Source organism: Ornithorhynchus anatinus, chromosome 9, assembly GCF_004115215.2.
Source record: "Ornithorhynchus anatinus isolate Pmale09 chromosome 9, mOrnAna1.pri.v4, whole genome shotgun sequence".
NCBI classification, from domain to species: Eukaryota; Metazoa; Chordata; class Mammalia; order Monotremata; family Ornithorhynchidae; genus Ornithorhynchus; species Ornithorhynchus anatinus.
The window spans coordinates 35,569,995-35,582,942 of record NC_041736.1 but is presented as its reverse complement, the minus strand read 5'-3'; the positions used below and the strand labels follow the sequence as shown (position 1 = coordinate 35,582,942).

The window sequence follows — 12,948 nt, the reverse complement described above, 5'->3', positions numbered from 1 at the left end:
CCTCAAGATTACAAATTAGCGGGGTAGATTAGAGATGATGTACTTGCAAAAAGATCTCCACAGAAAATAAAGGTGTTAGAAAGTTATTTTTGGGGAAAAAAAAAATTTTTTTCCCAAAGATAACTCAAGGCATTGTTAATGCAGAATTCTTAACTTTCTCTTGGCTCATTAGAGGGAATGAAGAAAAGAAAAGACTCAGTGGATAAAAGACTAATTGGTTTCAAAAATTCAATAAGTCACTTTGATTCTAGTTGGCGGTGCAATTGATTGATTGATATCCACAATTATCATTTCAATCACATTATATTTATTGACCACTATGTGTAGAGCACTGCACTAAGCACTTGGCAGAGTTCACTATAGCAGAATCGGTAGACAGATTCCCTGTCCAAATCGAGTTTACAGTCTAGAAGGCCTCTTCTCTCTTCTGTTTCCCCCCTTAGCTATTCCACTTTGAGTGTGGTTCTACCCATTAGTTACCTTGCAGATGGGTGAGGTTTGTTTTGTGAATATAGTTTCATGCTAGCACCTCTATGGATAAACTGCCAGAATGATTGCAGATGCAGTTGGTGCATTCTGGGAGAGATGTGTCCATGGAGTCAATGTGGGTCGGAGATGATTTGACAGCATATGACAACCAAAACTACAAATAAGAAACTATTTTCATCCGAAAATACAAAAATCTCTAAAAATTTCATTGGGAGAAAGAATACTAAGTTTTTTCTAGAGGGTACTATCCATCAGTGGTATTTATGGAGTGCTTATTGTCTGCAGGGCACTGTACTAAGTGGTTGGGCGTACAGTAGAGTAAGACAATCCATTCATCCTTATCTTAGATCTGAGAGAAGTGGAAATGAAGAATTTCCTGTTCCTTTAACTTTGGAAAATTTGTCACTTTTAAGAAAAATATTGCATTAAGACAAGACTTGATTGCTGGTGTAGCTGCCAACTTCACATCGAATGAGTTCCATCCTCCCTTTGGTCCTCCAATATCTCATTGGCCACATCATGGTGACTACACAAGAACTGCCTGAAAAATAGCCAGTTCACTACTTTAAAGGAGCCTCAGCTGAGACCCGTACCACCTTTAGAGTGTATGTGGCAAAAAGAATCATATATCAGACTGTATCATTAGCTCTAAATTGAAAGGAGAGAAAAGATTCATTATCCTAGAGAGAAAAGATTCATTATCCTACCTGCATAGGGAATGGTTAGGGGCCAGTTGATCAAAAGTTCTTGGAAACTAAAGAGTCAGGGCTGCCTGTCAGGAATTTTATGAGGTCAGGGTGGAGCACAATAAGCAGAAAAGGAAGGAGAGGTGGGAAAACAGTGAGAAATGTGCAGAGACACAGAAAAAGATGTAGGAATATAAAAGACAAAGTCAGGAAGAGAGGTGGGACTAAGAAGGAAAAAGTAGGAGGGAGAATAACAATTTGGGAATCTGGGTGGGGGCTGAGGGGGCTGGAATGAGGTCTTGCACACAGAGATGTCTTGCCCAGGTGGTGATGCTGGGGTTCCCCTTCTGCTGGGTCACTCCCAGAGGTTTCTAGCGCAGCCCTGCCACCCCCCCCCTTCATGCCTGGAACACCTGCCTTCTTCATGTCAACAGACTACAACTCTCAACATCTTCAGTGCCCGACTAAAATATATCTCCTCCAGGAAGCCTTCCCTGACTAACCCCATTTTCTCAACCTATTTGAAATCTTGCTGTGGGCAGATAATATATCAAGCAACTCTGTCATACTGTACTCTCCCAAGTGCTTAGTACAGTGCCCTGCACACAGTAAGTGCTCAGTAAATATAATTATTTTTCCCTCTTAAGTTCCTTTATTTTTAGATCTGTACCACTTAAAGCACTTTGATAATCATCCTACCCTCACTGCACTTTGGTACATTTCTGTATATTCTGTAGGTCTTTGAGGGAAAGGGGATTGTGTCTGCCAACTGGATTGTACTCACCCGACCACTACACTGTGTGCTGTACACACAGTGCTCGGTAAATACTATGGGTAACATAGTGGCCATGCCAGCAATGAATGAGCAGTAGCAATTCCAGACATGGAAGTTGCTAAAGAAGATGAAGGGAGGAAGAGGCTTTGATGACTCTTATTCCTTTCCTCTTTTTGGCACTTCACCCTCACCCTATCCCCACCCATCCCCCAGTCCTAAGGGGTTCTGCTACAGGTTTTTGGAACCCTAAAGTTTGTGAATGTCTTTCTTTAAAGCAGTTGGTCTCTAGGAGGTTTTATCTGTGCTCATAGAGAACTGAGTCAAATCCCTCAGCAAGTCCCAAGATGGCCTGTGAAGCTTGGAGAGCACAATTAGACCAGGCTGAGCTGGCGTTTCAGTATTAGACTGGCTCTCTCGGCTGATTCCACAGGCAGAACTCCACAGAGTCCAAAAACCCTGCCAGTGTTCTTAAACAGGATCTCCCCCCCCAGAAGCCAGCAGAGAGAGGGAGAGGACCTCACTGATTGAGCACAGCTAAAGCTGTTTTCTAATCACATTGACAGAGCTCATGCCAGCCTACCAGGGATCTCTTAACTGACCGGAAGAAGACTTTGAACACTCATTCACCCCAAGGGCTCCGTTAGCCAAGATGGGTTAAGTATGAGGAGAATCTGTTCTCTGGACTGAAAACTATGTAGACTGAAAGCTTCTTGTGGGCAGTAAGCCCCCAATAAATACAATTGATCGATTGCCAGTTAGGGCTTTGTATCAGTGGCTTTTAAGTCTGGCTTTATCTTTTTATAGACTGTGAGCCAGCCATTTTTTTAACCAGCCCAACAATCCAATTCTTTCATCCTAAATAACTGAAATGCATTTATTTCGACGTATAGATCTATATTTTAAGAGAGCATCAAGAAATAGCATGTAACTGAAAAAAGCAAGATTCTTTTTCCCCTCTTTGCCTGCCTTTCAGTACCCTTTCTCTGATGGAGCCTCTTTTTTGATCAGTATGGTTTTTTTTAATTCTCTAGCCAACTCAAAGTCCAGAAAAAAATGTGAAACTGCAGAAGGAGGAGGTAGAAAGTGCCAAACCAAAGCCACTGGAAGGCAAAAAGGTAAGTTGCGGTTATGCTAAGATGATAACCTTAGCACTCTTGGGTGACTTCTGCCACTGCTAACGCACAGCAAAGCTACAGGAGGTAGGCTCTGTTGGGACCAGAAGTGGAGTAAGCTGAAACAGTCCAGAACATCGAGTTGCTAAACGGGAAGTGCAGCTGTGGAGGTAAAAATTATTTTGAGGGGACAGAGCCCAGCAGGACATGGGGAAAAGAGCTGGCTTGCACCCCCAAATCCTTCTCAGGCAAATTGACCTCTCATCCTCCAGCCCGAGGCTGCTTAGTGGGGCCTCTGGGGTCTATAACCTGGTCTGTAGTTTCACTTGAAGATCATGTCCATTCACCAAAACAAAAATCTGCCCTGCCAGGGAGGCCCTAAGACCTGGCCCTGATTTAGAAAGCTTTTGCCCTTCTCCCATCATACCTTGAAACCAAGTTGGAGAAGCAGCATGGCTTAGTGGATAGAGCACGGGCCTGGGAGTCAGGAGGACCCGGGTTCTAATCCTAGCTGCACCGCTTAGTCTGCTGTGGGACCTCAGGCAAGTCACTTCACTTTTCTGAGCCTCGGTTAACTCACTTGGGGATTAAGAATGTGAGCCCCATGTGGGGCATGGACTGTGTCTAACCTTATTTTTATTCCATTCTTAGTAGAGTGCCTGGAACATAGTAAATACTTAACAAATACCATAAAACAACGACAGCAACAACAAAATGAGTTGTCCAGATCTCTGGAGGCACCTTAGTACAAGTATTTAATACAGTGCATAGGTGCTCTGCACACAGTAAGCGTTCAAGAAATACCTTCGATAGTACAGCCACTTTGAGTACCATAGTTAATAGTGCATCTTACATCTGTGGCTACAGCAGCGTCTCCTGTTGTAAAGCACTGACCGAGACTTTCTGTTCAGCATTCAGATTCTGCAACCGCTTCTCCTCCCAGCCGTCTCACATCAGGTACCGTTGGTCACACAAAGACACAGGAGAGTGTGGATGGCTCAGCACAACTCATCCCCACTACTGGAAAAACAAACCAAGCCCATGGCCTACAAACGGTAGGGTGCTGCTTCCTCTCCCTGTCCTTCTTTCAAACCCCAGTCCCCGAAGGGATGTTCAGGGTTGGGTTTTTGTCACAGAAGAGGCAGCAGTGCCTTGTAGGAGTGCCCTCGGTGCCAATTTGAAGTGCACACTCATAAAGGGCAGGATGTATTTCCCTATTTTTGGTTTATATCTCCCAAGGGATTAGTACAGTGCTCTGCATATAGTAAAGCTCTCAGTCAGTACTATTGATTGATTTGAATTGCCGTTGAAAGCTTGATTTGTTTCTTTTATTATTGTTTTCCATGTCTCCATCTTTTTGGCCACAACCCACAAGAGAGTTTATCTTCAACTGTGTCAGTTTCTACTGTGAAAGACAGTTTTAGTATTATATATGCATACAAATATGCACCCTCTTTCTCTCTGTAATTGTGTGTATATATATTTATAAATTTGTGTGTGTACATGTATATGCACAGACCTATATACATTGGGGATGGATATACAAACATAATATATATTCATGTGTATATACATTTAAACATGTAATATAGATGTGTGTTTGTGTGTGTACATATATATCTCCAAACTCTCCTCGAAGTAGGCAGTGAAATTATAATGTTTTGTTTTCATAAAAGCAATCCTCCTGGGTGCTCTTAAATCAGAAAAGGAGACCAGTGTGCATTCTTTATTGAACTCAGTCCTTCTAAAAACGTGATGGTTTCTCAGTGTTTCTCTGTGAGGGAGGGAACTGAGTCTGCCCCAGGCATCCATTGCATTGGAACTTCCATACTGGGAAGCAGCATGGCCTAGTGCCATTTGCCTGCTGTGTGACCTTGGGCAAGTCACTTAACTTGTCTGTGCCTCACTTACCTCATCTGTAAAATGGGGATTAAGACTGTGAGCCCCATTTGGGACATGGTCTGTGACCAACCAGATTAATTTGTATGAACCCCAGTACTTAGTATAGTGCCTGGCATAGTAAGCACCTAAAAGGCACCATTAAAAAATATCTTGGGCCTAGAAGTCAGAGGAACTGGGTTCTAATCCCAGCTCTACCACTTAGCTGTCATGTCCTTGGGCAAGTCACTTAACTTCCTTGTGCCTCAGTTCCCTCTACTGCAAAATAGGGATTCAGTATCTGGGCTCCTACCTACTTGGAATGTGAGTCCCATATGGGACATGATGATCTGGTAACTACCCAGTGCTTAGTACAGTGCTTGGCACTAGTAAGCACCGAACAAATATCACAACAGCTCTTATCCCGTGGAGTTATGGGAGTAAGAAAGATGTGAAGAGATTCAAGAGAGAGCCAGCTATCATTAAGAATTTGTGAAATGCCTGTCAAAGAGTCCCCGTGGGCAGTCTTAGGCTAGCCTTGAACCATCTCTTGAGTTGTGGGAACTCTTCAATCAGTGAGTCTTATTTATTGAGTACTTACTGGATGCAGGGCACTCTACTAAGCACTTGAGAGACAACAATATAACATAGTTGGTGGACATGTCCCCTACCCTTCAGGTGTGTACAGTCTCTTTAGTGTCTAACAGCTTGTTTGTGAGAGCTGCAAAGTTAGTACTTAGTCATTCCCCCTTATGACTTTTAGGTATTTCGTGGGGGCTCGTTTGGTAATTTCATAATCTTCCAATCCTTTAGATTAAATTTATGCTAATGTTTCTTTTTTTAATAGAAAATCATTTGAAACATAAGCGAACACAGAAAATTTAAATTTAAAATTAGGTATTTTTCATAACTGTGAAGTTTGTTTTTCATCTTCCTAGCCAGCTGTGGTTTCCTCATCACCTTCATCTCCATCTCCAAGACCAAATTCGGCTGTTTTCCTTAGTCCTGTAGAAGTGAAACCTAAAGAAGAAACAGATGATGGAAAGAAATATTCTGTGGAAGATCTAAGAATTCAGATTCTTGAGTTGCGGACTATGGTAGAGGGCCTGAGAAAGAGTCACGAGTAAGTATTGTTCATTTTGACCTTTCTTTAATTCACAGATTTCATAAATCATTACACATGTAAAATATATTTTTTTAAATCCTAACCCTGAGTGAAAAATAGCCTCTGATGAATGCCCACAATTAAAGCAGCCCATTTTTCAAGCTAATGACAAATTTTAGTCAGTAACTCCTGATGCATTTAGGATTCTTTTCTATCCATCCTATTGATGAATGATTCAGTGTTGTGATTCTGTAAAAGCATGTGTTTACATGAAATTTAAGGCGCACTGATTTTCGGAAGATGGTATATTACTTTACACGTCCACTAGCATTTAAAGAATCTCCATGTTTTGAGGTAAAAGTTTTTTGGGACTATTTTTGGGTCCTGGTGGAAGTAATTGACTTGGGACAAGAACTCATGTTGGGTCTCTAGTCAATATAGAAATTCTAAATTCTCTTTTGAGTCAATCAGTCAATGCTGTTTACTGAATAATAATAATAATGTTGGTATTTGTTAAGCGCTTACTACATGCAGAGCACTGTTCTATGCGCTGGGGTAGATACAGGGCAATCAGGTTGTCCCAAGTGAGGCTCACAGTCTTAATCCCCATTTCCCAGATGAGGTAACTGAGGCCCAGAGAAGTTGTTACCTGCCCACAATCACACAGCTGACAAGCGGCAGAGCCGGGATTCGCACCCATGACCTCTGACTCCCAAGCCCGTGACCTTTCCACTGAGCCACGCTGCTTCTCTGAATGGGAGTTGTAGACAGATCCAGCCCTTAAGGAGCTCACAGTGGGAGACAGACATTCAAATAGATAATGGCTAGGGGAAATGTTAACATATAAGAATATTTACATATGTACTGTAGGGATGGAATGAGTATCAAAGGGCTTAAGGTGCAGAGGAAGCGTGGATAGGGGAAATAGAGGGCATAACCTTGAAAGGTCTTTTGGAAGAGATGGGATTTTATGAGTCTCCTTGGCTCCTCAGATCTCAAAATCCTAGCAAACAAATATTATCGAAGTCTTAGGTTTGAAAATCTGATGAAGGGTTAAATGTTTGTGTGTGTTGGGGGTGGGGGGGTGGGAGGCGGCAAAGGTGAAGAATAAAGTTGGTTGACGTTTTAGAAAAACACACTGGTTTGTTGTTATTCCGTTGGGGACTTCCTATTGAGGAGGTTGCAAACCAGAGATATAGTCTTTTCCAAAGCCTTTCTATTATTGCGTGTTCATTTAAAATTTGCTTCATCTAGTATTCAGTGTTTAAGTTCCGAGTTTCATGTTTTAAAGTTGACAGGGATCATTTCTTTAATTCAGTTTGGTGACATAGATTTCCACTCATCAGACGTAGACATGCGTCCCCTTGAAAAAATGTGCATTTTATGTAGTTTGGCATTTTAATTTTAGGAAAGAACTGGAAAAGCTAAGAAAAGATTTGGAAAATGAAAAAGATTTGCGGATCTCCCTTCAGGTAATTCAGGTCTTGTCAAGCGCTGTGAAGTATTGGGCTTCTCATGAAATGTATGACTGGATGGGGTGTGATTTCAGTTTTATGCCTTTAAACGAAACACATCCCTTAAGGAATCTCATGGACCTTTATCTCTAGTTCAGAGGCTTTTTTATATTTTAAGGACTACCTAAGTGGTTTATGGCCCCCATCCTGTATGTCACAGGCCCTTGAGTAGGAAGCCGATAATCAAAAAATGGCAAACTAATTCCAAATGATTGAGGAAAATATTAAATAGAGCGGGGCCAGGATTAACACTAGTTTTAAAAAAAAAAAAGCTCCTTTGATAACCTAGTCTTTCTTCAGCTTTCTCCTCCAAGTTAACACTGGATTGTTTCTAACTTGTTATTACACAACCCCCAAATTATTTGTGCAGTGGTGTGCTTGTCCAGAATAGTGCTGTTGAGCAGTTGAAATCTGGCCCATGAAAGGGTCTTAAGCATCATCTGTGGAGAGATACTCATTCACAGCTCCAGAAGCTCTCTCCTCAGGATTCTTATTAAAATAAGAATATTGAAACCCTCCTGACTAATTCAGGTTTATCGTTTGCAACCTGAACTTTTACTAGCATCCGGGAAATGCCTGATGAATGAAAGACTTCAAATTGCAGCATCAAATACAAGGGAACCCTTTTTCGGAGAAAGGTCTGCACTGAATTAAAATAATAGAGTGTCCTGTTTATGGATTAATCTGTCATTTGGGATGGAAATTATGAACTTTAAAACCATCTTCATCTGTTTTATCCATTGTTCATGTTGCACTTTGTATTTTCAGGTGGAAATTGACCTTCTGAAAAAGAGAGTCCTGACTACATGAGGTGTCTTAGACTCAATGTCTTAAACTTGCCAGAAATTTCAAGAAAACAATATGATCATGAAACTGACTTACTATGGAATGATAAATGCTGGTGTGCTTTGATGAAAAAGAAAACAAGTATGGGATAATACATTTCAGAAGAGGGATAAAGAAATTAGATGATTTTTTTTTTTTTTTGCCAATATAAAAGAGGCCTTATTTCTTACTGTGCTGGAATTGCAAACCATCATTTTCTGGTTTGCTTGAAAATACTACTGAATCTGTATAAAAAGGAGAGGAAATTCATAATAGATTTTTAATGAATACTTAGTGTAATTTTTAAAGAAATCTATAAGATAAATAGGTTGATGTAGCTTTACAAATCACATGTAAAATGGACTATTTGAGCGGGATGAATTAGCCAAATAACCATCTATAGTCACTACATTTCCCACAGTTCAAAAGGGAATATATTATATTTATATATATATATATATATTTTTCTTTTTAGCTTTATTATCCCAGATTATTTGTTTTTTCCTGTATGTCGGCAGTGCAAGTATTAATATGCTGTTCATAGTCTGGGTGACAAAATAGGAATTTTTTAGCATTATACAATCTGAATCACTTGTACATAGCAGTGATAAGTCATGGTGGAGAATCAAAATAATTTCTATCCCCAAAAACATTTCACATCACTTGAACTATAGGATTCATAAAAGGATGAATTATTAAAATTTTGGACCATTAAAAAGTAAGGCTTTGTTGAATCTACAGAAGCTATGATAACTAGAAATAAGGCCAGAAAGCTCTTCTTAACCCAGTAGGCCCAGAAACTGCAAGACATTTTAATAAATAAAATCAGTCTTATTTCAATATTTCTGACTTTTTTTGTAGATTTAGATACTATCCACCCCACAGTCTTCTGTTTTACTTATCCCTTCCACTTTTTTTTTTTTTACACCAAGGTGGAATTTTTTAAATCTCTGAGACTTTCAGAGTCATCACCTTATTCTATGCACACTGAAACCATTTTTGAAGTCTGGCCCCTTGACCCAAAATACTTAAGGCTCTCAAAGTTACTTGAGACTGTCATGTAGATAGTACTTTGTTCAGAGTGTGAGATCATAATTTCTCATTGGTTTAAATCCAAATGTAGTTTGTTCCCAAGTGCACTTTTCACATAATGGTCAATATTTTTCTTAAATTATGAAATGCTGTCAGTCTTAAGTTCAGACCTTAGGATCTGTTTGTAGTGTGGACCTATGTATTGGCCATTACCTACATTTCTCTTTGCTGTTACCAGTGTTTCACAAGCAGAAGCAGTCAAGATTAAGGCAATATTGGAGACGAGTGACATAACAAATGTCCAGTTTAAGAACATCAGTGGATATGTTTCTCAGGCATCGGCTATCATTGAGCTTTTCCATTTTTGGTTTTTCACTGTCTTCCCTAAGCCTTAAACTGTACTGCACGCTGTTCCACTTGTTGGCAAAGAATTTTCTTCAGTGTCCTGTTCCAGTCTTCAGAAACCTTTACAGGTGTTTGAAGTAGAGGAGTTTGAATGGAAATCAGGAAATAAGGAAGCACTATTAAAATCAGTGCTTTAGGGAAAGCCTGGAGAGGACATTAGGTTAAGTACATTTTGCCTCTTTTAAAAGAAGTCTTGGGCTGTAATTTCTGCTGGAGGTATTTAGGGATCTCATTTCCTAGTGCTTCTCAGCTTTTGAGGGGAAATGAGCAATTATCTAAAAATCACATGGACTTTAAAAGAAGGACATGCTTAAGTGAAGGAAATTCACTCCCAGATTCAGCTAACACAGAAGTGCATTTATCTACATGCACACTGGAAATTATCTTTCAGTTTCCTCACCGAAGGGGTAATAAATGTATTCCCTGCATTCCTTAGGAGAAACTGAGAAAGGGCAGACTGGTCTCCAGGTGAGTTGATGTTGCTATTTTCTTGTCAAATTTGCCTAACACAAGATGCACTTGCATTTTGAAAATAAATGTCCCAGGCAGCTCAAATCTCTAAGGTGGGCATTGCAGAAAAGAAAAATCAGAGGAATTTTTCAGTAGGACATAAAGGAAAAGGGAAAAATTCACCTCATGCTTACCTTAAATTGGGCAGGCTCCCAGCCTAACATAAGTCAAAAATTTCAGGGCAAAATTCAGTGTTACCTTCATTTTGCCCTGTTTAACAAGTTGTGGTTTTAATATTTACAGAATGTTCATACACTTGTCCATTCATGAGCCCTCATACTATACTGTGTATAGTAATGGGAATTTGTTCCTTCAGAAAAAACCCTCATGAAATACATGTTTAAGAACTCATGGTGACATATCAGATAAAACAATAGCTATAGTTAATTATTGAAATGTTTCATGATTGATAATATAATGCAGATTTGTTTTATTTTTTGGAAACATCACTGATAAGCTAATTGTCTCAATATTTTAAATGTATCAAAAGTTAAAACTGGGCCCAGATTTTTATTTTTTACAATTATTTTTGCCACCATAGAACATCTGACACTAATAGTTTTATTCTGAGCACTGTTCCCTTGTAAAGTTTTCAAGATTTGCACTGTGATGCAAATAGAGGAATAGGACTGACAAGTAGAGAATTCTCTATTTTGTACGTTTCTCACTGTGATCCCGACTTAAGTGCTGTATAGAATTTTCTATAAGGATTTGGTCTGCTTTTATGTTTATAATGGATTACCAGAACAAGACAATCAGTCAAATCAGAAAGGAAAGTTGGTATAATTATTTAATGGCCTTGTTTTGCTGTAGCAATAAAATGACCAAGTGCAATGGATTGATTTAATAAAATCATCTTTAAAATTTGCTGCTATGGGTATTTTTAGCCATAAAATATTGGCCTTAATAAATTCATGTTGGTCTTGTCTTTGATTACTATTGCATAATTCACTCGATGTTTTATCAACATTCCAAAAAGCGCAAGAGTTTCCCGGTTGGTTTGTTAACAGGTGCTGTAAGAATCTGTGGCCCGAAAAATCAAATAAAGAGAAATAATATTGCCGGTGTGTGTGTGTGTGCAGTGCATTCTTATGGTGGTCCGGATGTGTCATGCTGAATGTATCTGTTATGGGATTAGTAAGTATGAGACATTTCGAGATCAGATGAAACAAAAAATGTAAGCTTACAAAGCCTGGAAAAGAGGCAATCCAGGTCCACGTGAATTGACTGGGTTTCTTTTCCTATTGAGCCTGCTGTTTTGCCAGGTTAGTAATTGGAAATGCAGCCCAACTAGGTGATTTGGATGCTATTTCACAGTCGTCATCTTCTCTTTTATCGTGATTGAAAATTTGAAATGTATCGGGCGACTGTCAGCCCGGCACTCAAGTCAAGAGACCGGCAGATGGGCAGTCCTGTGAACATCCCTCCGTTCTTGCTGACAGACTTTGCCCTAATCAATAAGGTGCTACCCTCAGTACTTGGCTATATTCAGAAACCTACACGGGAAGCATGAGCAAGTGAGTTCTTGGCTATCTGTGCTGTCAGAGTATCGAGTTGAGGATGATGCCAAGTGTGTGGCTTCTGAAGACAGCAGTTGTGCGGGGGCGGTGTCGACTGTAATGGGAATACTAAGTGAAAAAATTAGAAGTATGGTTTGGGACCTTTGAGTTTGTGTATTCCTCCTGCCTTACTCTACCTTATCCTCCACTCCATGGCAGCCCCTGGCATCCGCCTTTCTCTCCCTAACCCCATATTTTATTGGTTGTTCTTCCCGTTTAGACTGTAAGCTCCATGTGGGCAGGGAATTTGTCCGTGATAGTGTACTCTTCCAAGCACTTAATACAGTGCTCTGCACAAAGTAAGCATTCAACAGATATGACTAAGAAAACTAGGAGAGATATTTTCAAATGGCAACCCAATTCTGAAAAAAAAAAATTATGTATTCTCTCTCTCTCTCAACAGCATGGAGTGCCTACTGAAGGAGGATGTGGGTCGTGAGTTGAAGAAGGTTGAAAATTACTATTCTGAAGGAGATTATTTCAGTCTTCAGACTGGTGACCTGATGGTCCATCAAATAGTTTTTCTTTTGTTGGCAAAGGATATGCTGCTCATAATCAGGAAATCTTGCAGTGGGGCTTATGTAGTAACCAAAATGGGATGTAACCAGATGCATCCATCACCTACAGATGAGTATGCTGATACTACAGTAACTGAGGGAAGGATGAGTAGAGAAATGGAGAGAGAGAATATGTGTGTGTGTGTGTGTGCATGTGAATATATATACATGTATTTAAATGTGTGTTATGTATGCAATTTTACCCTTGTTGCTAGTTAAGTAGACGTAGAAAAACCCTTTCCACACGGATATCTTTTGGCAGGTTTTAAGACTGGCAGAAACAGCCTAGAAAGTAGCAAGCTAGGAGAGCCAGCTGAGGGACAGTGTCTGTGTCTGGCTGATCAGTTGGAACAATTTAGCTCTGCCCCAGAGATGGGTGTATATTTCTGCCCCTATCAGAGAAGACAGACTCTTCCCAAAAAGCCTTTATGGCCTCTGGAAAATGTAGACAAACCAGCCCCTTAGCTTCTTGGGTCATGTAGTTTTTCTCCTTTGTTCTTT

General features: G+C 40.0%; 1 protein-coding gene across 1 annotated transcript in view; it reads left to right on the top strand.

The window, feature by feature from the left end:
* Positions 1–11,398, top strand: part of LOC100081068 (CD2 associated protein) — a 91,112-nt gene extending 79,714 nt beyond the window's left edge. The window contains 5 exon segments of the mRNA XM_029072194.2: positions 2,982–3,065; positions 3,974–4,117; positions 5,879–6,063; positions 7,454–7,517; positions 8,328–11,398. Coding sequence (XP_028928027.1) covers positions 2,982–3,065; positions 3,974–4,117; positions 5,879–6,063; positions 7,454–7,517; positions 8,328–8,369 — 519 coding nt within the window. The 3' untranslated portion in view covers positions 8,370–11,398.
* The last annotated feature ends 1,550 nt before the right edge of the window (positions 11,399–12,948 follow it).